We start from the raw sequence: 25206 nt of genomic DNA, 5'->3' as shown, positions 1-25206 counted from the left end.
CTTTGTTTTCTTGTCTTTTTTTTTCTTTTCATGATTTAACCCAAGAAATAGATTGTGATGCCTAAAATGTTATTACTTCAAACTTCATTTTCTGAAAGGGTCAAAATTCAGTAAGATATAGGCACTTGAGATGGTATTATAAAATTATCCTTAAGGGAAATCAAATATGTAAATGTTGGCTTTTGGTTGCGCAGGGCACATGAACACGGTTGTACTGAAAGGGCCAATTTGCAGGATTTTTGCTAATCTTGAGCTACAAGAGATTTTACTGCAGCTGTTCTGAGTCCAAATCACTGTGTTCACCACTAGGACATAATCACTCAGATAGATATTGAAGTCTATTTTAAAGGCTTTATATGCAATTTTTCACACTAAAATGTAATAGAAATCAAGTATATCCTCTGAAAATAATTCTGTGAGTAATGACTGTCTACAATGGGTGTAACACCCGAGTCCCACTGTCTGTGATGTTTTCCGAGTTTTCCGAGTCCTATCTTCAGTTTGTTTACATCGCCCGGACGGCGGCTGGCTCCTCCCCTCGCGAATAAAAGTTGTTTAATTGAGGGACTAGAGAAAAGAAGAATAACATACTGTACTCACTGCTTAACTGCGTTTCTAGATCACGCTCATTTCAAGTAAATTTACATGCAGTGTGAAGATACGAGCATAATAAAGATCGCTAGCATTAGCATGCTAACACAACAATGAACCGCGAGTTGTTTTGGTTTCATGCTGGTTCTCATCTACTGGATCAAAAAATCGCATATAAAGCCTTTAAGTCAGTTCCACATAAAGTCTTGCTGCTGTAATCATTCACTGGAGAACTGAATGTGGATTACACTGATGAAAATAGTCCCTTCACTATTTATACCTGTTTAAATAATGTTTGATAGCCACAACGCCCAGCTGTTTAAGTGAATTATTTACATTTCTAAAAAATGCAATTTTGTATTTGGGAGCTGCTTTTGAGGATGTTTGTGGACCAATGGGATAGGGAAGGATATGTTGATATAAGAAAGTTGTACTGATGCCAGCCTTACCTTTAATAATAACATTGATTGTCATTGATTTAAATGCTGTTGAACAGCTCTCCCTTTGTGCTTCTGCAACCTCTACTTTTACAGTTTTTTTTATAGTCAAACTATGTAAAGTCAATTTTACGATATCTCAGTCTGGAAACAGGAAGATTAAAAAGAAAAAAAATTCACTTCACCATTCACAAAAAAACAAGTAAGAATATATTTGGTTATGGAATATACATGACTGGTGCTTCATGACATTACTAATTCCCTACTATTTAAACTTTTTTTTTTAATGTAAAATGTTGAAAATATAATTGTAACTGTATTTCCGTATCTATGTACAGTATGTACCCATATTGAATAGAAAAAGAAAATCCTACATTGTACTCGTAACAATAAGCTAGATCATTTCATTCATTTAATTAAACCTCAGGGAGCATTTCCAAAACATTCCAAAGTTTCAGGGAAAGAGCTCTATTTCTGTCTTTCAGATCCGCTTCATAAAACACACATCTAAGAATCAAAATAGAAAATGATTCAGTTCCGTTTAAAAAACTGACCTTCAAAAAGAGGGCAGAAGTGCCTCCAGCATGTAATGCACCCTTGAGATGTGAACTGTCCCATGGCCGTCTCCAGGAGGAACATTGGGATACCACAAGAAAGAAGGAACAAGACGTATGGAACCAGAAATGCGCCTGAGAGAGACATTATGAGAGTGAGAAGCCTGGAAAATTTCAAAAACCAGAACAATTACACAATCGTTCTGTTTGTTTCTGTGCCATCGACTTTAATTTGACTATAAACAAAAAAAGGTGGTACACAGCCAAAATGTTTTTTTCTCAAGGCTATTTTAGCTTTGTCTTTGCATGCCAACATCTGTATTAAACCTTATTAGAACTTGTATAACTTTCATAAATGTAAGAGACTTTGACATAAAATGACTTGACGGAAGAATTAGTTTTCAATACACAAAGAGAACAGTGTCTTTCATAACAAACAGCTGCTTTAAGCCATTCATGAGCAACATCCTCATTATCTGATTTTATGAATGAGCCAAGGGTACTTTTCAACATTTGTTTACATAACACTATGATTCAGCTCAGTTGTTTTGTCTTTGTAGAGAACATAGAAAAGCGTTAACTGATTTTTATGCAATTCCTGCTTACCTCCCCCATTTTTGTAGCACAAATAGGGGAACCTCCAGAGGTTTCCAAGCCCAACCAGGGTTCCTGCAACAGCCAGCAAAAACTCCAACTTGTTTGCCCATTGGCCACGATCCAACAGCTGAGTCTTTTTAACCAGACTATTTTCTTGACCAGGGGTCTCGAGGCTGTTCCCTTTCAGGAATTCCCTTGACATGTTGGGGAACAGCAGCAGAATGTCAACCAATGCAAAGAAATCTGACCTGTAATATCCCTTCACCACCCCAACTTTAATAGGACAAGAACTGTCAAACCTTTGCTGCTCTGAGCTATTAGACACAACTACTCAGCTGATTATTTGGCATTTCTCATAAGCTTTGTTTATTTGTTTAAGCTGCAGGATTATCAGGAATGGAAAGTTTTCAGTGGCAGGAGTTTGTCAGAAAGCTGCACTTTTTCAGAGCATATTTTAGATTCATAATGATGCATTAAGCAGCCAAGTGTAAAACAGAAACATACTGAGGTACTTACCCCGCCATCACAAAGCCCCCTCCCCCAAGAGTTGCTCCCAGCAACAACAAACTGATCAGTATTCCTTTCAGCTGGGCATTCAGCAGGAGCTCTACACAAACATGTCATGGGCAGATCCAGAGTGAGAGACAAAGTAGCTACGGTTTCCTTTGGTTCCTTTACGACCTAATTATTGGTCAGTTTGGTGTGCACACCATGTCGTCAGAGTTGACCAAGAGTTGGCAACGATCCAAGGTATACTATCACTTCCCTTTTGTATTTTTCCACTGAGACAGGGCAGCTTTAGTCATTGAGATTAGCCCTCATAACTAACCCTAACCCTAACTAAACCAAATCAGCTGAGCCGTCCCTTTTTTGTCAGTGGCTGGAAACAGGCTCCAGTCATCTGCCCATAGGGATTTTGCAGCTTAAGTTGTAAATCTTGGAAAAAAGATAATGTGGGAAGTAGTGATGCCAATTGTCACTTGCAAGTTTCCTCATAATGTGGACTTGCACTTGTTATTCTGTTTGTGATAACCTCTAGAGTGTTACATCTTTATACTCTAAAAAAGGTAGATGCATTATTGTGTGCCCCTGAAGCTCTATTCATTCATACATTTTTCATTGTATGTTATCATCTCTGATATTTTTTTTTTAGTAATAGTTTACTAAAGGTGTACCACATCTTCTGTACATCAATAATGTAAGTTATTTTTATTTTTTATGTTTCCTGATTTCCCTCTTCTTGTTTTATAGTCATTGATTTTACTGTACTTCTCCTGATACCATGCCAGTTAGATTTACCACTTTGGCAGCAATACAATTTATTTTACCTTAGTGTTTAAATAGCCTCTGTTGTGGAGTCTCGAATGTGCTTTGAAATATTTTCAGTGGTCCAGTAGTTAAGTGAGGCATTCATGCATAGTATTATAAGAAATATCTGATAGGGCAAAAGGCACATTTTTTAAATTCTGAAATTAAAAAAGTTGTTTTTTATCTGTTTGTTTTTTTGAAAGGGGAAAAGGAGGACTGGTAAGTAGCAATTTTAGTTATGGTCATTAATTACTCCCAAAAAAAGTATTTTTTTAAATGTTTTTTTTTCTATGCCTGTGGCCATTGTGTATCATAATCATTGAAAATCATAATCCGATTTTTTTATTTGTCTCAGTGTAATAACACAACAGCTAAGAACAAAAAATTAACAAATGAAATGTAAGTTGTAAACAGTACAAAGTGCATTAAAGCATTCAACAAATGTAAGCACTTCTATGTACAGTATATAAAAAATATTTATCACCAACAGAGCATCAATAAATGTACATCTTAAGAAAAATGGGTATTTTCACCTGGATAAATTAAGAAAATGAACAATACTCACCAAATCTGGTGATAACACCGTGTGGAACAAACAGCTTCTTAACTGTAAAAGACAGTAAGAGTGAATACCCCAGCCTGAACAAATATCAATAGGGGTTCTCCAGTAACACTAGCTTGCCGTGGTCCAACCAGAAATACTGGTTTAAACCAAAAGCGCTCAACCTCAACTCTGCTCACCTGTGAACACAACTGCTCCTCACCATTAAGCAATCCAATATAAATTATTCTCCAGTTCAGACACACATGACCAGATTGTTCTTTACCTTGATGCAAGACTTTCCAGCACTTTCACTTGGAATGATAACCCTTTGCTGACCCTGTTGGCCTCTGCCCAGCCAGCCTTGTTGTAAGTTCTGTCTCTGTCCTCCTGGTTCTTCTGCCTCTCCCTGGCCAGCCTGGATCCTGTTTCTGTATAGTCCATCCTGGATCCTACTACTGTCTGGCCAGTTTCCAATCCTTTTCCACTCTCGCCAGTCTCTGATCTGGTTTCTTTCTGGCCTGTTCCATGTCTTGTATCTTTGGGGTCCATTCCTGATCCTGTTTCTGTTGGGGCTGACCCCCTTTCCTACAGCCCAGTTGGCTGCCCAGTTGGCTCCTATTCCTGTGGCCCAGCCAGCCACTGTTCCTCTGACCTAGTCGATTTCACAGTCCGCTTCGGTTCTAGTTTCTCAGTTGGCTGTCTGCTTGATTCTTTTCCCCAAGATCCTACCTCTTTTTAAACTTTGTGACAGCATAAACTGAGATCCAAGTTTGCTGTTTCTGCCTTTTCTGGACCAAAACTTTGTGAATCCAAACTTGTCATTCAGGCCTTCTAAAAAACTCTCTGTATCCTAGTCACCCAGTGTGGTCAATACTCAGATGAACTCTTTGACCCAAAGTCAGTCACCACTGCTGGCTCTCAGCCCATAACCCAAGTTGCTGCTGTGCATTGTCAGCCTCAAGTTCTTGTTGTGCAACACAAGCTCTCAGTTCCAGAATTGTATGTCCCATAAGACATCCCGTCATGACCATAGCCCAGGGTCCCTGACATCATCCCAGTTGGGGTCCCTGAGGATACCCTGTTGAGGGTCCCTGATGACATCTCCTCTTATCTGATGTCAGAATTCCCGGGATGAGAGTCTAGGGCCCTTGAAGACATTACTTTATGTCTAGAGTCTTTTCCTATGGGGCCCGCTCCTGATCTTGTTCTATTGGGCCCATTCCTGATCCTGTTCCTGATCAACTGGTGCCTGTTCCTGTCCCTGTTCATGAAACGAGAATCCTAGACAAAGTCTAGTCATATCCAGAGCTGGGAGGACCAGGTGACATCCCGTCACATCTAGAGTCACTGGTTCCAGATGATATGTCCAGCACCTGATACTGTTCCTCTTGGGACCATTTATGAATATGGTGCTGTCAGGACGTTTCAGACCCTATTCCTGTGAGGTAAGTTCCTTAACCTGTTCCTGACGTACTTGTTCCTGATCCCATTCCTGCTCGACCCACTCCTGATCCTGTTCATGCTGGGCCTTCTCCTAATCCAGTACCTGCTGGGCATGCTTCTGATCTGCATCCTGCTGGACACTCCGGATCTGGTGTCCTGTGTGCCCGCTTCTTATCCGGTTCCTTTCAGGCCCACTTTTGATCCGGTTCCTGTCAAGCCTGTTCCTGAACATGATCCTGTCTGGCCTCTTCTGCCTTATCCTGTTCATATCATGTCAGTTTCTGATCCATTTCTGATTGGACTTGTTTCCTATCCTGTTCCTGTCTGGCCAGCCTGGATCCTGTTTCTATAAAGTCTGTCCTGGATCCTACTCCTGTTTAGCCAGTTTCTGATCATATTCCACTCTCGCCAGTCTCTGATCTGGTTCCTCACTGGCTTGTTCCAGATCTTGTATCTTTCAAGTCCATTTCTGAGCCTGTTTCTGTTGGGCCAGTTCCAGACCCTGTTTTGGTTAGATAAGATAAGATAAGATAACACTTAATTGTCCATTTGAAAAGTTATTTGTCTTGCATTACAAGCTCAGAAATCCTCGCATCACAATCAAATCACATTACAAAAAGACGTAAAGAAACAGCATAAGTTACATTAAAAATCACAGTGTGGAAACAGTGCAGGAGTGACAAAAATATATAAATTATGTAATGAGATTGTCTGTGAAAATGGGGAAGTGCTCACATTCCATGTGCAGCCAAGGTCAGGTAATGTTTGTAAATGAGTGGGGTGGGGTTCGGCCTACCTCTGCTCTACTGTTTGTTCAGCAGTGAGATGGAATGAGGAATGTGTTTGTACTTGTTCCTCTTACAGTACAGTTTGGCTCCCTAAAACATCTCCCAGAGGGCAGAAGTTGATACTTCAGACCCTTCTTATGTAGGACATGGACAATCTTCCCAGTCAGTCTAAAGGTGTGCTTAGTGCGGCTTTCGAGGAGAGAGCCCTCAATACAGTGTCCCACCATCTTTGAGCAGATACCCAGGAGTCTTAGTATCCAAGCCCTTAGCTGGATTGAGAGGCCACAGAACCAGACTGGGCCTCCGAATTGCAAGACACTTTGGATTGTGGAGCAGAAGAACAGATGCAAGATCTTCTTACTGGCTCCAAATGATCTGGTGTGTTTCACTGACTGTTGTGTGAGCAGGGCCACTGAACTGCGCTCAAGCTCACTGCAGGGTTTTCTGGAATTATTGCAAAAGTTGGCAGACAAGGTTTGCATGGCCTCCAACCTGGGTGTGATCATGTCTGGCCATGATGTTTGCGGGTGCTTTACAGCACCAGGAGCTGCCTACTGGTGGAGCACTTCTTGCTGAGAGTCAACAAGGCGAGGACTGTTGTTAGCTGCATTGGTCCCCAGTGGGACTTTCAGTTGGTGTTGGACAGCCTTCTGGTTTCCTTTTCCATCATATGGAACAGCCAGCTTTGGAGCTTGTGTCGATCAAAACTGCGCTTGTGCTGCACTTACAGTACATCTGCAAAGAGGGTTATGAACCTCTTGTGACTTAATACGTCATTTAGGACCAAAGGCCATAACTTCCTCTGTTAGGTCTACGGTGATTTGTTAAAGGGCATTTTTCTCTGTGCCTCATGGGTGGGTCCTAAAAATATGTTGATAGCAACTTTAGGTAAATGGAAAAGAGCTGACTAACTGTAACAATTTGCTCATGTTGGTCACAAGGTTTTCTAATTACAATATGTAGGCTACATACTCTTACAGTATTCAGAAGGGGCATTTCCCTGATAAATAGGGGCCATCAGTAAAGTTAAATATAACCAGTTTCTGCAACTTGCCAAAAAACAGGCTCCTCTACATGTCAGAGGCAGCCCAAACTTATTTTTGTCTTAACTGTCTGTGTTTTTAAATGTGCAATCCAGCAGCCTGTCATGTGGTAGCACCCATGTAAAACTCTGTTTGTTACACAGTGAAGTGTTTGTAGTAAAAACTCCACAGAGACTGGAAATTTGAGATGATCATATTTCAGGTACATTTGGCATGCCTCGAAGACAGAAATCCAACCCTCAAAGGACAAAATGTGGAGTGAGTTTCATGACGCCACATAGAGGCATTGTCTATCTACCTGGGTTTTGTTGCATCAAAATGAATAATTGTGTACTTAAGTTAAAAACCTCCAGACTTAACATTAGTGACGCAGAGGAGAGTAGAAACAATAAAAGCTCTGCTTTATTTGTGAGGTTCCGCTTTTGATACAATTATTCAATAACCATTAAACAAGACAAACATACAAACACAAGACAGGACAACTACCATTTAAGGCATATATTTACAGTTTGCTGTAAATCTCTACAGCTAACAAGGACCATACTCTTTGTACATAAAATAATTTAAATTGTTAACACACTGGCATACAGTTAGAACATGCTCAGAAGAAGTTCATATCCAGCTGCAAAACAATTGTTGAAAAAAATCAAGATTTAATTTCTGGTTTAAGCAAAAATGATTAATATGTATGTGTCCCCTGCAACAATTATTAATAAATACTGGGTAGATTGTTTGGCTGTAAATAGCTGCACAATGTAATCTATTGTGAGTGGTGTTAACACAGTTAACATCCTTTTTTTTAATCCCAGCACAGCTTTTCTCTGCTGCTGGGATGGAGGGTGAATGATTAACCTCACAATGGTTTGTGCATTGCAATACACATTTAAACAGGTCCGTTTTGCTGTCTTAAGTGTTTTCTTAGAGAATGACCAACAGGCCAGGGCGAACAAAGCATCTTGGCTCCCAGAGTGATCAGGTTTGATCATCATGTGCGGTCTGGATCATGTCTTTCTCTCTTAGACTTTTGTTTAGACCTTGTACTGTAGTTGTTGTTGATTAGATAGTTCTGGTATAAAAATATTCTAGAAAAAACCTTTAAAAATATCTGGTAAATGTGGTAATGTTAAAAATGTACATGTAATGTACTGTAGAGGCACATGATCCTGGAGGGGAAACGCTTTGTTTGCTCAAATACATAAATCGATTCTTTGAGAAATTGGAGGTTGGACTAAGAAAAAGAATAGACACCGTTTAGTGCACAAAAGATATTTTCATAGCTTCATTTTAATATTAGAATTACATTTACTTGTACATTTTGGACAAATCCACACTGTATAATTGATAAAATTCATGGAAAAAAATTCACCTTATGTCAAGCTTATTTTGTTTTGGGACAGGCTAGGATGAAGAAGTCGTAAAATAACACAGCAAATTTCTGTGTGAAATGATGTAAGAATGAAATGACCCAACACTTCTTTTTGACAGTTCATTCAATGGAGCCAATCAGCTTTTTATATTCACCTCTAATGGAAGCATGTTAAGACCATTACTGCATACTCATTTATATAAGCAATGGATGAACACAGAAACATACAACAGATCTTTGATTTAAAAAAAACAAAACAGAATCAGAAACAGAAACAAAATTAAGTTTTTCCTCTTTCAGCAAAAATATTTCGCATGGTTAAACCTTCAGGTGTGCATTCATATCGCAAGTAGTCTACAACAGTAGTGAGTCACTGGAGTCTCACTTGAGGAGACCTGGAGTACCTGCAGTTCCTTGTAGGTCCCAGATTTTGTCATGCTCAAGCATATTTGGCACTCAAGTCAATTCAGAGATTGATATATAAGTCACAAAGTTAGACCAATGCAACCTGTATGTAAATACACAAATCTGTCACAAAAATGTACAGCTCTGACCTGTACATTTACATCTCCCTCTGGTGGTTAGCAAACTGTTGTACCAGACAAACAAAATGATTTGCAAAAATTCACATTAATAATAAGAAGAGATATTACAGTTTTCTGATACTTTGAGTATTATAGCATGGACAAGAGGTTGATGTTTTACAGTATGGCATGTAGGTTATGATTTCCTGTGGTAGTTTTTTTTTTTTTCCAGAGATGACATGAAAAACCACAGAAAATGATGTGTAGCAATGATGTGCAAACTATGTTGCTGCCTTTTCTTTCTGTTCTTTCTATAGTCATGTAATCTGTATTTTCTTAAACATTTAAAGTGGTTACAAATGAGAACAGGATTTGAAAAATAAAATCTCTGAAAGGAATTTTAACTTCACATTCTCCAGCACTTAAAGAAGAAATGCAGCTGATGTCAAATCACAGTCATGGAGTGCACCATAGCCACGTGACCATAACGTAACCAACACAATAATGCCTTTACTCAAAATGAACATTATATGCTACAGAACATACTAGTCATGATTTAATACCTTTTTCAGTCACATTCACTTTGGCCATTTCACTCTACATATTTAAATGATGTTTCGTGTCATCCTAACAAATGACGGTTCATTCAGTTCGCTTTTGCAATACCCTAGAAGACACAGTTCATTATTTGGGGGAAATAAGCCTTTTGCTTTCTTACAAATTTCAACAGACACCACTCATACAGGATTTTTTCAAAATGTGAATGAATGAGAATGAGCACCATGCAAATTGACCAAACATAATGACCTTCAGGAGTTTCTGCTGTCAATTTATGTCCCCAAAAAGCACTGTAAATGTAACACTTATAATACGGCTTCAGAATGGATTACACAGAGGAGATAGGATCTGTAAATTTGTAAGATTAGGCATGCTGGTTGGCATTATTTGAGTCAGGTTGGGTGTTTCCCCGATTCCAGTGTTTCTGCTAAGCTAAGCTAACTTTCTGCCAGTAGTGTCGTATTTAGGCGTCAATTAGTTATTTAAGCTAGGCTAAAAGCAATAAAGCTAAGATGTTTACAATAAAGACATAAAATGTTCATTCTCAAGTTTAAAGGTTGCTGGTGGGCAGATTTTTAGCCAGGCTAGCCATTTCCCTTGATCCTTTTATGAATGCTCAGCTGATAAAGCCATCTATTATATGTCTTAGGTTTACAGGACAGACATGAGAGTGGCATCGATCTCTTAATGTGCAAGAAAGAGAATAAGCGTTATCGTCCAATATGTCAAAATAGTATTATAAACAGACAACTTTCAAACACAGTTTGATGTTAAACAATAGAGAGTTTGGCACTTTTCTTACAAACACAACTTCAGATATGAAAAACAACCTGAAGAATGACACCACTTTGATTAAAGCCCCTTAAAACGTCATCATTTGTAAAAGGCTTTTATGTTTTTTTTAACAACAGGCTTCTCCTCCACTACATATGTATGGCAAATGCTTGAGGAATGAATATGAAAGGCACAGTGAGAAATTTCTTTAAATTGACTTCAAGGTATGTGTTAATGTTTGTACAGTAAACAAAGAGCGAGCCCTTTTGGTAAAAACAACATGTTCAATAAATCTAGTTTGGGGAACTAAATGACAACAGCAGTTATCGCCCTGCAGATTGCACAAGCAGAGCAGATCACATCAATGAACAGCGATAATTATTTATCTAACGTGTGAAATAAGTCTTGAGCATATACGCTGGGTAATGCAAAATTCAAATACTTGAGATGACATGCCAATTATTTATGATTCACAGGCTGCACTTTGAACTTGAGAGCAACTACTTAATTTTATTGTTAACCCGTAAACACAGGGCAGGAGTTCATGGTATTAATGCAATCACTGTTGACAAGTGGTGAGGTTTACATATGTCAACATGGATTTTATTTTAAATGAACATAAAACCACATTAATCTGCAAAATCATCTGAAACACTTTCTAATTCCTGTATGAACCACCACCACCAGTTTGAAAGGCATACTACAATAACATGTTTTTAATTTAAGGAACTACAATATGGCACAGGTAATGAGAGTGTAAGCAAACAGTCTCTGACAATCAACGGAAAGGGCATTTTAGTTTGTTTTACTTTCATAGCTTTACTTGAACTTTAAAGACTGAAAAGTAAAAGTTGTACCCTGAAATTAAAATATAAATGCTGACTCACAGAAGAGCAGCTACGTAAGTATGTTTAGCCCACAGCTAAATGGACTACTATTTAAATTTGACACATGGTCTGGTTTAGATCAACAAAACAATAAGTCACCTATTATTGCAAAAATGTAAATACTCTTCCAATGTAGCATCTGTCAGTCAGAAGGGTCAGCTTAAAGTTGTCTGTCGTGTTATAGAAAATCTTTTTTTTTTTTTTGTTTCATTTGGAAATACACAATCAGCAATCATGATAATGATCAACTTTTGATTCAGGGAAATTTGAAGTTCCTGTGTGTCTTTTCACATGGAAAACTAGACAAAAGGCTCTTTATACTGTTTCACAATACATGACGTTACATCAAGAATTTGCTCTCTGATAAAACATTTGCTCATTTATTAAGATCTTTCCCATTCTACATCCTTGTATATTGAATTTCTAGGTTCAGGATTATTTATAACACAAATCAAACTTTTTGAAGACTTCACATTGTTCAGGGAAATTCTGATTTACATTAATAATTTAATCAATGTACGATGAAGGAATGAAGAAAGTAATCACAAGCTGCCAGTAAATAATAGCCATGAAATGGAAATACCTTTTCCATTCGAAAGAAGCACATTAGAAATAGAGTATTTTCAAAACATTTGTTTTTTTCAATCCACTTTTATCTTACCATAAACAAAAAAAAAAATGTAAATTGTAACTGTATGTTAGACAAAAAAAGCTTTTTAACATGGCACCATGGGCTGTATTTAATTGTTGGCACAAATTTCTGATAGCCCAACTTCGTCCTAACAATTTGTAAAGGAGAATTAGCGTGGAAATTCAATCGAATAAACCAACAAAAATTCAGTGAAACAAAATGTTTAAGTAATGCTGAGAGACTGAAAAATGTATACAGACTATAGCAAACATATTTTTTTTTCAAAAGAATTTGATCCAGGGTTGAAAATCTTTACAAACTTGGAACAAAAATGTTCTTATCAACTTCCATGAATCAAACTAAATTCAATAGTTTTCCAAAGGATGAGATGAAAAATCCATTACTAAAGTAGGAGCACTGGCATGACCAGCAGAAGATTAAAGGAATCAGAAGCCCACACCTTCAAAGACGTCAGGCCTGAACTGGAAAATCCTTTAATGCATGGTTCAGGAACATAAAGTTATGCTTGTCGTGCAGGGTGAAACGGTTAAACTTAGGGATGGGTATTATTCTAACCCTAACCACTGCCCACTTTTTTATAATTACATTGTACAAAGAATGATGCAGGTACAACAGCCTGGCAGTCTGTTCATGTAATAAACCCTTTTCTTGAAATTGTTACAAAGTAGTCTAAGAGACTACGAGTTTAACCAAAACTGTGATTGAAACTGATTTCTATAAGACAGGGTGACACAAATCAGAGCCGGCGTGACGTTGTACAGAGCCTGACCGATACAGGATTTTGGGGACCGATACTAATATTGATATTAGGAAGAGAAAAGGTCTGATACCGATAAATCGTCTGATATCTTTTTTTGATCAATCTTTTTTGTTGATCCCTTAATAGCAGTTATCAAACACTTGAAAAGATATATCATGAAGAAAAGATGGTCACAACATTCTGCTGGTGAAAAAAGAACTGGTAGTGTAAAACAATGAAACTCAAATGAAACTCTATTAGACTGGTGAATGAATCTAGTAATATCAGCACATATCTGCGATAAAGTAGCCTCTACCGATAGTCACTGGATATGCTAATATGGGCCGATATTGTCGGCTGGCGGATTAATCCGTTGAGCTCTAGTACAGAGTGAGATACACCAGCTGTCTCCACTCTGTCAGGTGCTCTGACATTGTCTTCCTTACTGAGGACTGTCAGTAAATTCAGCTATTTTGCCTGGCTCATTATTGAACCAGGCAGAGGGTGTGATAAAATACTACTATAATTAATAATATCGATTAAACAGCTCTGAGCATTTGTTTCCTGACATTTTAAAGACTCAACAAGGGGTTGATCAAAATTGAAAGACTTGCTATAATATTTAAATGATGATATACATTTGACATTCTTTGATTCGCTGAAATCAACTCAATACGAGTGTTACAAAAAGATGATGGCATCAGTGGGCCTGTGCTTCCATTATTTCTCCTACCAGACAGCCAGTTTGACAAGAAAGAAATCTCAACTAAATGGCCAAATTTATGAAATATTCAATATAGTTTCACTGCTAAGAAAGTTGCATCAGAAGAACACAACAAAACTACTTCTAAGTAAATGTATTGAACAATATGGTTAGTCTCAGAGGTTTTAAGTACATGTTTCATTCTGACAGGAACCTGTATAGCTGGCAGAGACAACTGGTGGTATGTATATGTAGCAGCACAGAACCGCTCTAAGTGTGATTATCTCGCTCCATAGGGGCATAGGAATGTGCAGTGTTAATGAATGCTTCTTCTTGGAATATTTTTTTTTTTAAAAATTTTTGTATGTCTGCTGATCGTTCCGACCTTATGCACCTCTGCCCTATGGTTGTTGGATTTTAGTCATCATATAGTTTGCAATTAAGTTTTGGCACTTCAAACATACATACAGTTATCTCTTTGAAATATAATTCAGCACAGTAATAACAGTAAAACACCAGTGATCATTTGAGGTGAAACTTTGGTCTCTGTATTACCAACTGGATTAAAAATCGCTGGTCATCACAATGAAAAAAAAAAAATGAATGAATAAATAAATAATGAAATAAATAAATAAATATCAACCCAATGTGGTTGACTAAACAGGCAAATACTTCACTGCACGACTTTGCAATGTACTTGATTAACCCTTTAAAACAGACCTTTCACAGCTGATAACAAATAAATTAAAGATTCAGCACATTTTCTGTGAGGTTATAGCTTAATGCCACTCTTTGAGGTTGTTGATGTCTTAACAAAAACACGTCAATAACATGTATCTACAATGCTGACTAGGAATGAGATATTTGGCCCCCTGCTTTTGGTAAAAGGACACGGTGGAGCCCTGTGGCTCCAGAGGAGTGGGAGTGAGCACTTCAACAACCCAGGGTCAAAAGTGCAACGTGTCAAGCGTAAACTGCGTGGACCTCCTGCGGGTCTACCATGACACGCAGGAGAAGTGATCAAAGATGATATGCTACTTTTCATTTGCTGCATGCGGACAGAAATAAGCTCCTTTTAAAACCACGTGTGCTACTTTTACCGTCGTTCAGTTTGGAATATTTATCCATATGTTCTCTTCATTTATTTCATCTCGTGTATTGGACAACACCATTCCTAAAATATGATAAAATACAATTCCATTGGATTGTGTGCAAAATGCTTTGTAGGCATAATTAAACAAACAATGCTCTCTGTACCAGCCACAATGGTAGGCTTTGATGCTTGTGATGAGGTATGAATTTTGGCCATTATTATGGATGAACCATTAACATCCTTCTTTCCAACCACAGCTGTACTTCTTCTGTAAATAGGGTGTCATTTTCCCCTCCCACAGTATTTAAATAAAGAACCATATAGAATAAGAAAAACTAGAGGATAGGTACGAGATGGGCTGAAGAAAAAAGTTTGCTCAAACAGTATGGCAATGACTGCTTCCACTGAAAACTGAGGTCTCTGCTCTCAGTCATTGGCATAAAATCATATACATATATATGATTTTATTCTTATATATATCTTTAAATTATTAATCCAGCAAACAGTAATTGCAGTAAAAACTGCAAATTTCTCAAGAGAGCTCCACAACACATATCTAATAAATAGAACAAAATGGCAAATTCTCCTCAGAGATTTCTTGTTTCCTTTTATATGCACAGAGGTTTCAGTACGTTTCTAATTAGGTACCTTTACTGTATTAGTCAGCCCGACAGTTGAATGGATGGATGACAGTGAAGGGTCCAGTGTGCTAAGATGCGAATAAGCCATCCTCTGTCTTCATCACTCCTCTTCAGTCTGAACACTGTTTACAGAGGCAGGTCTGTGCTGTTGTGGCGAGTCTTTCTGGAAGTCCCATCATCCCTAGGCAGAGCTTTCTGCAGGTTGGACATGGCAGCTGTCTTCTTTAGGTCGATGACTGCGTAGCATTCGCTGCGCCGGGGTGCCTGCGGGCCACATTTTTTGGGTGGTAGGCGCTGGTGCTGTGGCTGGTTTTGGGCAACCCCGCCGCCGAGGGCTTGGCAGGGAGGTTCACCATCTAGGTCCACCTGGATGTAGTTCAGCTGCCGTGATGGAGGCATGTGGCCGTGCTCACAGCCTCCCACACCTGACCTTGATCGTCTGCGGAAATCAAAGCTAAATATTCGCCCCCCTTGATCTGGCTGACACGGCCGAGGATGCGGGGGACAGGCGTGTCGAAGCCGAGGCGGCTGGACCTGCTCTGTGTTGACATAGTTCTGCAGGGCGTCTCTGTGGATGCCCCGACTGTCCTGGTGATATCCGTTTGGAGTCCCAGGACCTTCTGAGAATTCATACTCATCAAAGTCTTCCTCCTCTTCCTCGTATTCATCCTCTTCTTGCTCATCATCATCCTCCTCCTGCTCCTCGTCCCGCTGAAGGGCACTGTACTCCCATACTGGGGGCAGAGAGGGCAGGTTCTCATAGTTGAGAAGGGCTGTCCGACGGTGACCTCCACCCATGCCCCTTTCGCAGGCGTAGCCCTGTGGAGGCAGGGAAGAGGGGCCGTGGACATGCAGGTGCTGGAGGGAGTGAGAGTGACTGTCCCCCGTGCTGCTGCTGCTGCTGGAACCGACAGACTGCGACACACTGCTGGGACTCAGCCGCTGTTTCCTACCGCTCCTCAGGCCATTGATGTTCTCGTAGGTGAGCTCTCCGCTTTGGCAGCTGTCCGGATGTTCAAGGCCTGGATGCCGGTGTGCATGGTGGTGGAAATGATGATAGGAGTGAGAGTTGCACAAGTGCATAGAAGGCTCATCCCCCTCTGTCTCTGAGCCTGTTGCACCCTCTACTGGCTGAAGATTGTGAGGGTTGTGCCCATGCCTGTCCCTCTCTCTCTCCCTCTCTCTCTCCAGCAGATGGCGCTGTGCTGGTGTGGGACCCAGCATGAATTTGACCTCCTGAGAGGTTGGCTGTAAGAACACCTGAGGGTCATTGTGCTCCTCCAGGGGATAGTGCCTCAGATTGGACTGCAGATTCCCTTGGCTCCCCACAGGCATAGACCCCCGTGCGGTCTCTGGGAAGGTGGTGGGTCTCACCTCAGGCAAAGAGTGCACACAGTGGCGCATAGAGAGATCCCCCTCCATACTAACAGTGTTTACATAGGTGTGGGTCTGTTAGGGGAAAATAAAAACGGGTTTCATGTAAGGAAAAAGCTACAAAAAAAACGGTGCACTATCAATGTCATAGATATGTCTTACCTGGTCTTCCAAACCCATGAGGCTATGTCCATGATCATCAGCAAGAGAGGGTTGAGAGGAATCACCCCTGATTGGATAACCAGGGTATCCGTTGGGGAAAGCCTGAACAGGGAACCCCGGAGCTACAAACACATTTATGTGACAGCTGATAAACATGGACAGTGATCTGCATGTTAGAAATGATGGAGTTTCAATTGAGAAAGCATGACATACCCAAAGTGTATCTCAGGGAAGTTGTGTTCTTTGCTAATGCTTTTTCATGATGCAAAGTCTTTAAATTCTCTTTTTTTGTATGCATACAAAATAAAATAAATCCACACAAACTTATTTTGAAAAAAGTTAAGCAAAAGTTTCAGATTCCTTTTCATTCCCCTTTTTTTTTATTTTCTATCACGCTCAGACACTTTAAAACTAATTCATGAAATAATTCAAAGCTGATTACACTATTGCAAAGCTGTAGTTTCTTTTCTGGACCCAAAAGCTTGTACATTATGCTGCTGCAGGTGTTTTAACCAGGACCAAGAAAACCCTCAAACTTCTTCTCAAATTCTTAAATCCCTACACTGGCTTTCAGTGCGCGCCAGAGTTGGTTTACAATCCTATTAACTGTTTATAAAGCGCCACTTAAGTATTAAGTAAGAACACAATTAAAATGCAGATTCATCAATTCATTTCAAGTCATACTTTGCTCACTGTTCAATTATCCATTAAAAACAAGAAAAAAACAAGACGTATCAGATGGTAAATGACTTCACAAACCCACAGACTCACACACTGATTCAAAAAATCTGCTATGAATGTTATGTTGTAGCATCTTGCCCATAGAGACAATTGACTGATGAAGGACAAGAGGAACAAATAATTATCATTTGAATAGTGTATAAACAGCTCTAACTTCTGTGACACTGACACAGTAGATGCCCAATAACATACAATGAACTTCTAATCTGTAAAGAAGAGCTAACCACAACATTGTAATAGTCTGACTGATATTTGTTATTAAACTTATACTATCGGGCCAATATGGGCTTGTCACGGTTGAAAATATAATTGATGGTGTCATCACGATCGTACAGCATCGCACACTCAGGGCCTCATTCACAAATGGATTGTGCAGCTTTTGAGCCTGCTAAACCTGTGCAAATGAATCAAAAAGACCCCGTCTAATTCACAAAGCAAACGCAGGCGGTGAAATGCTCCCATAACTGTGCTGCAGGGCAAAAAAAATCTCTGTGCACCGATGCTTTGTGCGTATTGCCCTGTAAGAAAGGTATCAGTTCAGCTTCAAAATGACAAAATCAGACATGCTCAAATCTCAATATGAAAATGTGTACCAATACAACCTTTTGTCTACCTCTAACTGGCCATATACACAGGCTGTATATCTGTTCTGCTTTCTTTTTTATTTGAATACTTTAGCACCTGTGGCACAGTAGACTTAATTGAGCAGTGTGTATTTAAAGCTTTTCTACTTCCTTTTACTACTACACATCTGTGTGTGTGTGTGTGTGTGTGTGTGTGTGTGTGTGTGTGTGTGTGTGTGTGTGTGTGTGTGTGTGTGTGTGTGTGTGTGTGCGGTTGTGACTCACTGTTGGGAGTTTGTGGCGTGCGAGACATCTCCATCTCTGGTGTGTGACCACTGCGACTCATCATCATGGATTCCTCCACCACGTTGATGCTGTTACATTGCATCAGCTCCTGCAGCAGATTGAAAATCTCCTCTGCCCGGGAACACTTGAATGCAAATATTCCTAATCAAACAAGAACAAAACAAAAAAAACATCACCACTGCTGGGCCGAGATTTGTTCCCCAAAATGCTGAAATAGAAAGGCAAAGTTGCTTCTGACAATTAAATAAAAGTGACATTTTTGCATACAGTTTACATTACAAGGTGTAAATGATGGAGGCACCTTGTCCTGTAACACTACATGGATGAACACAAGTGATGTGTTTAATTCATGCTGAAATCAGTCTTTAGAATATATGTACCTTTACAATATTATTTTTTCACAGTCAGTGTGTTTAGTTGCACAGTTAAGCTATAGTAATGACAAGGACTACTGTCCTTGTCATTACTATAGTCATAGTGGACAAGCACCAGGAGGAGAACCCATTTATTGACAGAAGTATGTCTGACTCCACTACATTAGGTGGTGATATGCCCCCTTTCAGTGAGTTACTATTAGACCTTTTTCCAGTTGACCTTGCTTACAAGTACTCAATCAGCATGTTTGTTAAACGATGAAAACATAAACAACTGTGCAGCTCTGTACATTAATACTTTTGGTACAAACTAGAGGAAGTTTTAGAGGAAGACTTTAGTCTGACAAACACAATAAATCAACTTTATTTATGTTTTTAACTGCATGTAAATGTACTGAGTGTAATACAAACATGGCAGGCTTCAGGTTGAATTTTGAAAAAGAACAGATCTCACAGCTTGTAGTCACACTTGACTACAAATAACAGCAATAACAACAAATGTTCAGAAATATGATAGTCATTATAAAAAAATCAAATCAGGAACTTTTCATCACTTGGCGAAAAAGACATTTATACAAAGAGCAAGTGCAAGGAGCATACAGACTGTGTTTGTGCAGGGGGCATATGGTAACTGAAGTAACATAGACCAGTGTTAAAAAGCTCACTTCTCAAATTTTGAAGGTTCAGGATACTCAAATGGTCAAATAGCTTTGGAAACCCCTCCATCCCTCTCTGCTGAGGGATGCACTTTTCTACAGGGCTCTCTAGTTCAGTCCATGGACGGATTATAATGACCACAGGCCCTGGACACAAACTCGCCTTGGACCCCTACCTACACAGGAAATACTACACGCGCACTGTGTCCTCCCCAAGCATACAGGGTTTGGTTGCACTCACGCACTTAAATAACAATTCTGCTATTTATTGTTTAAAAATACTATAACCCTGACTGGGTTCTTCACAGAGAAAAAATTAAATGCTGGAACGTGAACTTCCTCTTGCGCAAGATATGGTCCTTGCACAATCTACTACAACAATGTTGAGACAGACAATAAAGTTTATTTTTAAAAGATCTTAACAGAATCATGTCCTGAAATTATGACTCATATGAGCAGTCTCTCAAGTTATGGTTCATTTGTTCCTTTTTTTTACATCAAATAATTTGTAGTTCTAGTTGGCATGTAGAAACAGCTGTTTGCAGCTTGCAGCTCGCTCTCTTGCTCATATAATAACAAATCTTAAGGCCAAGACTCCCATTTGCCAGGGCCCCGGACAATTGCCCACTTTGTCCATGCGGGGATCCGCCTATGGTTCAGTCGCTAAATAAATAGTAAGTAGTAGTAAAATGTACATATAAATAGAAAATATAAATGTAGAATAATAAGATACATTAAATACGGCATTAACATTTAAGTTACTGAGGAAGAGAAACAGAATAGTTACCCTGCCCGGTCTGACATCGACGGCCACTCTCAAAAGAAAACAGGTTGGAGTCGTAGCCATAACGGCGCAGGCAGAGATACGGCCACCGAATGGCGTCTCTCTTACGTGTGTGAAGAATGAGCTCAGTCTGGGTGAGCTCCATGATCCCAGAACCAAGCTCGTTGCCCTCATCGTCCACATTGGTGACCTGGGACAGGGTGAATAAATGTAACAGGAAGAGGAGAACATGTGAATGCAGTTTATTAATCAAAGTTATTACCAGAAAAAAAATTACTAAACAAGAGAGTAGCAGAATGAATTGAATTTGTTATTATTGACCTTAAATTTGGTGAGATGGTTGTCTCTGATGGGGTCTCTGTACAGACAGCTCCAACAGCTCCCCATAGCTTCAGCAGGCCAGCTGAAACCTGACATTAAAGGAGATCTCATCACTTGACTCCATTAACAATTTCAGCAATTTAAAGACAGTTATCAATATCAGACAAAGTAATACTGAACGTCCACTTCAGGGAGCAGACACACACACAAACTTCTTACTCAGTCCAGGCCATCAGTGTGAAGGGATTAACGCCTTAGTCCCAGGATCTTAGACCGGGCATCGTCCTCACAAGCCAGTTAGTTTGCTGGACTGACATCTTCAAGAGCAGCATCATCTTCTCCCCCCTGAAACCATGAAAAACACAAACATTTACCCGACCTTATATCAAACTCATATCTAAAATAAATGTTGCCAATGTTAGCAGGTGGGCTTGGCATTCTGTAAGATGTTGAACATGTTGCACACAATGCCTCTTCACCCTCATGTATTTCCTTTCATCTCTCTTCTATCCCCCACCAGAGAAAAGCCTTAGAAAAACGACAGATACAGAATGTTTAAAATCACTCTTTTATATTATGGCTTAGAAATAAAGTGACAGTTACAGCCAGTGTTTTTGATCTTCTACTTGTCCCTCAGCGACTTTAAACAAAACTTATGATTCAAAAAAGTTGGGAAATTGTTTAAAATGAAAATAAAAACAGAATGTGATGATTGGCAAATCATTGAAATCCTAAATTTGTTTGAAATTTTTTAAAAAGCAAGTGTCGATTCGAAACCGATAAACAAGTAATTACTTTTGGAAAAGTTGAAAAATTGAATTTGATGATGACAACATGTTTCAAGAAAGTTGGGACAGTGGTAAAAAAAGATTAAAGAAGTTGTGAGATGCTTAAAAACAGAAAGGGGCTGGTTCAATAGATGATAAATGATAGCGGTTGTAAAGTAAATAAACACAAATTTCCATTGCTAAAAACATGAAGGCTATTTAATTTAAATAGCGTGTCCAGAGTTTATACAATCTGTGCACTCTGAGTGTCGATGAGTGAACACAACAAACAAAAAATAATATTAATAAACTACGTTAACAAAGTGCACAAAATTCCAATTTAAGTCAATAAACTAACTAACTAACTAAAGGGTATATTTATTTTACACATTTCAAATTTTCAGTGATGCATTTTTAGTGCACAGGGTGCATTAAAAATATCACAACAGCACTTTGTCTTGGAGGAGAAACCATCAGACCCCTAAGGAGGTCTGGGCCATGTCCCCCTTAAAGCCGTATGATGTCGGATTTCTGATTTAACGTTTGGCATGTAATATATTTAAAATTACTAGTGAGTTTAATTTCTTTACATTTCACCAATTGGAGATGATGCAGTGCATGGGGAGGGCCCCCAAATTATATTCTTGCCTAGGGCGCCAAAATGGCTAACACCTGACTTAATAAGATTTACTTGCAACGGGTTAGCAACAGGATTCGGTAAAAAAAAAAAAATAGCATCCCAAAGAGGCTGAGTCTTTCTGAAGTAAAGATGGGGAGGGTTCCCCACTCTGTGAAAGACTGACAGAAAGAACTCTGTAGTGGACATCACTCCATGGTCTTGGGATCACTTCCAAAAACCAGTGTCTGTGAACACAGTTCATCGCTGCATTCACTAATGACAAGAGCTGAAACTCTGCCATGCAAAGAGAAAACCGTGTCACCATTGAAGAAGCACCATCTAGCTTTGTATCAGCACTAAGTTCAAAAGCCAGCATCTATGATGGAAAGGGGGTGCATACGTGCACATGGCATGGGTAATCTGTACATTTTGAATGCAATAATAATGCAGAATGACATGTCAAAGGTTTTCAGAGAAACATATACTGCTAGACAGACAACGCCGTGCCTTGTATATTTCAGTAAATATCTACACATGAAAATGAAAACAGCACAGCTCTGTAGGAAAAGTGTCTGGGTACAATGTTACAATTCACTTAGCAGACGCTTTTATCCAAAGCTCTAATCCATTCATACTACACAACTGAAGCAGCGGGAACAATGCAGGGTTAAGTGTCTTGCCCACGGACACATCAGACATGTTGCTGAGCTGGGGATCGAACCCTCAACCTTCTGGTTGATGACTCTACCAACTGAGCCACAGCCACCCACTAAACTGGTCTTCCTAAAGTCCCATCTTGTCACCCATTGAATGTTGGAGCATTCTGAAACGTAATATAAGACCAAGAAGACCCCGAACTGTCAAACCACTGAAATCGTACATTAAGCGAAAATGGTCAAACATTCCACTTTCCAAAATGACAGAATCTGGTCTCCTCAGTTCCCCAAATGCTTACGATTGTTGTTTAAAGAAAAGGTGATTCACACAGCTTTGGTAAATATGACCCTGTCTAAACTTTTTTCAAACGTCATGGTGGCATTAAATTGTCACGAATGACATTTCTCAGTTTCAACATGTGATATTTTGTTCGAGCCATTTATAATTTGGGGTTTTCTATGTTTTCAAATCATCACATTCATTTTTTATTCACATGTTACACAACATCCCAACTGTCCAATTTGGAGTAATAACTCCTAATTGTAAATAAGAATGAAATAAGAGCCTAGTAGAAAAGATGCCACATTTGGTACACCGAACAGCATTAGAGCTGAGGATTGTTTATCAGCCATAAAAAAAGGCAATACCAGTCCCTTTGTTGATTTTATATAATATCATCCTATTCATGTTTGGCTGGAAAAATGATTTCAACATTGCAGTATGACTTGAAGAGTCACATTTAGAGGGGATACGGGCTCAAAACTGTAGGCTTCGTTGAAGGAGAAATGTCAGACCTATGCAACCAAAATAGTGCACAGCATTTTTAGACACACAATCACAATTAATCCAACAGGCTTCTTCAATGTATTACAAGAATAGTAAACACATTATTTTTAAGTAGGCCTACAGAGATGTTCCTGTATCGTAATGGTTAGGAATCACAAACTTAGAAATGAATAGCTGTGCATCTAAAACTCAAGTGAATGACAAGTAAAACTAATGTACGAAGGAGTCATTTCGTTTCCTTAATTTTGCCTTAGACAGTAAACAGAGTAGACAGAGTCTTTAGGAATGACCAGGTAGGCTGTATGCTAAGCCTGAGAATCCTGCTCCTTGTTAACCTCACACAGACCTATAGACACATTTTAGATCAACCCCGCCGCATTGTGTGAGCTCTAACCTGGGCCTCCACATCTGACTGGAGATGCCAGGCTAGACTAACACATACACACAAAACACACACATACACACACAAAACACACACATACACACATACACACACAAAACACACACGCACGCACACGCAAAAACACACACACACACACACACACACACACACACACACACACAGTTTAATTTACTCAATGCGAGCAGGGGAAAAAAATGCTTGCCTCTGATGCACACTTTACAAACACAACCAGTAAAATGGGTTTCCCCCTAATTTGGACTGTACAGCAGAGAATCACGGTCCTGCTTGCTCAATTAGCAAAGCCGACGCAGAGCTCCAAAACAAGCCGACAGCGAGGCTTCATCTGCCCATCAACGCACACAGACTCCCCGGCATAACCATGCTACCATGAACCAGCACACTGACACTAAATGCACAACGACAATGTTCAATGACCATTTGTTCCTATTTTTGTGAGGATACAATAGCGTGAGTACATAGCAGTAAACGGGTACGACAGCGATGGTTTGCTACTCACATGTCTGGCACGGATTTTTTTTTTTTTTATATTAGCCCTTATGCGAAATAAGCTGTGAGACTGCAAGTGGTTGTCGGTGGCGGCGGCTGCTGCTGGTTGTAGCGGGATGTGGAACTTGCACGGCAGTGAGGCGAATAAAAGATGCAGTGAGAGCAGTGAAAATGTTGTTATTTTTTCCTCCTATTACGCCCCCCTACTGCAGCACGGGCCTCTGCCTGTATGACATTTCCCAAGCAGCTGGGGTGAGAGTTCACCGCCAGACAACGAGCCTGAAAGAAGCGACAAGAAGGTAAGGAACGCTGGAGGACCAGAGAGGAAAGGTGTGCTTGCCTGACAGACAGGGGGAGGTGCGAAAAAAAAAAAAGAAAAAGAAACAACAACCCAATGATCTACAAGGGAAGAGCATCTGTAGCAGTTCCAGTTGTCAATGATTTTGCTATGAATGTTCTGCTCTGTGTGTGAATTCAGGCATTCATTTGCATGAATTGTTATTCCAGTGATCAAGCCACTGTTTTATCTGTTTTTGTCTAAGTTTTTTTTTTTTTAAATCATCTTCTTGCAGTAAATTTGTGCTCAACAGAAACTGACTGAGAGGATAAAGTAAATCTGCTCTTTTATTTGACATCAAGGTTTATACCACTTTCATATTTCTACTTTGAATAGCCTAAACTTCTAGAAGGTGGTCAGCTTAGCTTAGCATACAGGCTGAAATGGTTTTTGTTTTAATTTATCAACACATTACATTTACAATTAATTCACACAACACAGCAACATGTAAGTATAGGGAGACATTCAACTAACCTTACAGAAAGGACCATTCATAGATGAATAGCTTAAATTGAGAAATGGTTGAGAAATTACAGAGAAAACAAAAAAACAGAAAAATTACATTACAATAACATAAATCATTTAGGGGGAAAAAAGGAAAAAGTAA

The 25206-nt window shown here is 39.4% G+C and overlaps 2 protein-coding genes across 3 annotated transcripts in view; both read right to left on the bottom strand.

Moving 5' to 3' along the window:
- LOC132977917 (sodium- and chloride-dependent GABA transporter 2-like) overlaps positions 1-3051 on the bottom strand; it is a 23996-nt gene extending 20945 nt beyond the window's left edge. Inside the window, exons 1-3 of the mRNA XM_061042840.1 lie at positions 2696-3051; positions 2189-2373; positions 1583-1717 (exon numbers count right to left, since the gene is read on the bottom strand). Coding sequence (XP_060898823.1) covers positions 1583-1717; positions 2189-2373; positions 2696-2703 — 328 coding nt within the window. The 5' untranslated portion in view covers positions 2704-3051. The remainder of the gene's footprint in view (positions 1-1582; positions 1718-2188; positions 2374-2695) is intronic.
- Positions 3052-7689: 4638 nt separating this feature from the next.
- On the bottom strand, positions 7690-24480 carry frs3 (fibroblast growth factor receptor substrate 3). 2 transcript variants are annotated; one of them, XM_061042839.1, is made up of 7 exons: positions 24273-24480; positions 20743-20868; positions 20524-20612; positions 20206-20392; positions 18368-18529; positions 16779-16900; positions 7690-16691 (listed from the first exon to the last, which is right to left on the bottom strand). In XM_061042839.1, exons 3-7 carry the CDS (start codon positions 20587-20589, stop codon positions 15369-15371), a joined length of 1860 nt encoding a protein of 619 aa, XP_060898822.1. In that variant the 5' UTR covers positions 20590-20612; positions 20743-20868; positions 24273-24480; the 3' UTR covers positions 7690-15368. The 2 variants fall into 2 exon arrangements, with proteins under 2 accessions (XP_060898822.1, XP_060898821.1); XM_061042838.1 differs by lacking the exons at positions 20743-20868; positions 24273-24480 and having other exon boundaries at positions 20524-20619.
- Positions 24481-25206: the final 726 nt, after the last annotated feature.

Source organism: Labrus mixtus, chromosome 7, assembly GCF_963584025.1.
Source record: "Labrus mixtus chromosome 7, fLabMix1.1, whole genome shotgun sequence".
NCBI lineage: Eukaryota > Metazoa > Chordata > Actinopteri > Labriformes > Labridae > Labrus > Labrus mixtus.
This window is presented reverse-complemented; position numbering and strand designations above follow the sequence as displayed.

Bases quoted from the DNA above. Each gene is read 5' to 3' on its own strand.
- frs3 (XM_061042838.1), bottom strand. From the start codon at position 20,619: ATGTCAGGTTTCAGCTGGCCTGCTGAAGCTATGGGGAGCTGTTGGAGC. The intron at 20,393-20,523 runs GTCAATAATAAC...ACCCTGTCCCAG, and splicing joins ACCATCTCACCAAATTTAAG to GTCACCAATGTGGACGATGA. The intron at 16,692-16,778 runs GTAAGACATATC...TTCCCCTAACAG, and splicing joins TCATGGGTTTGGAAGACCAG to ACCCACACCTATGTAAACAC.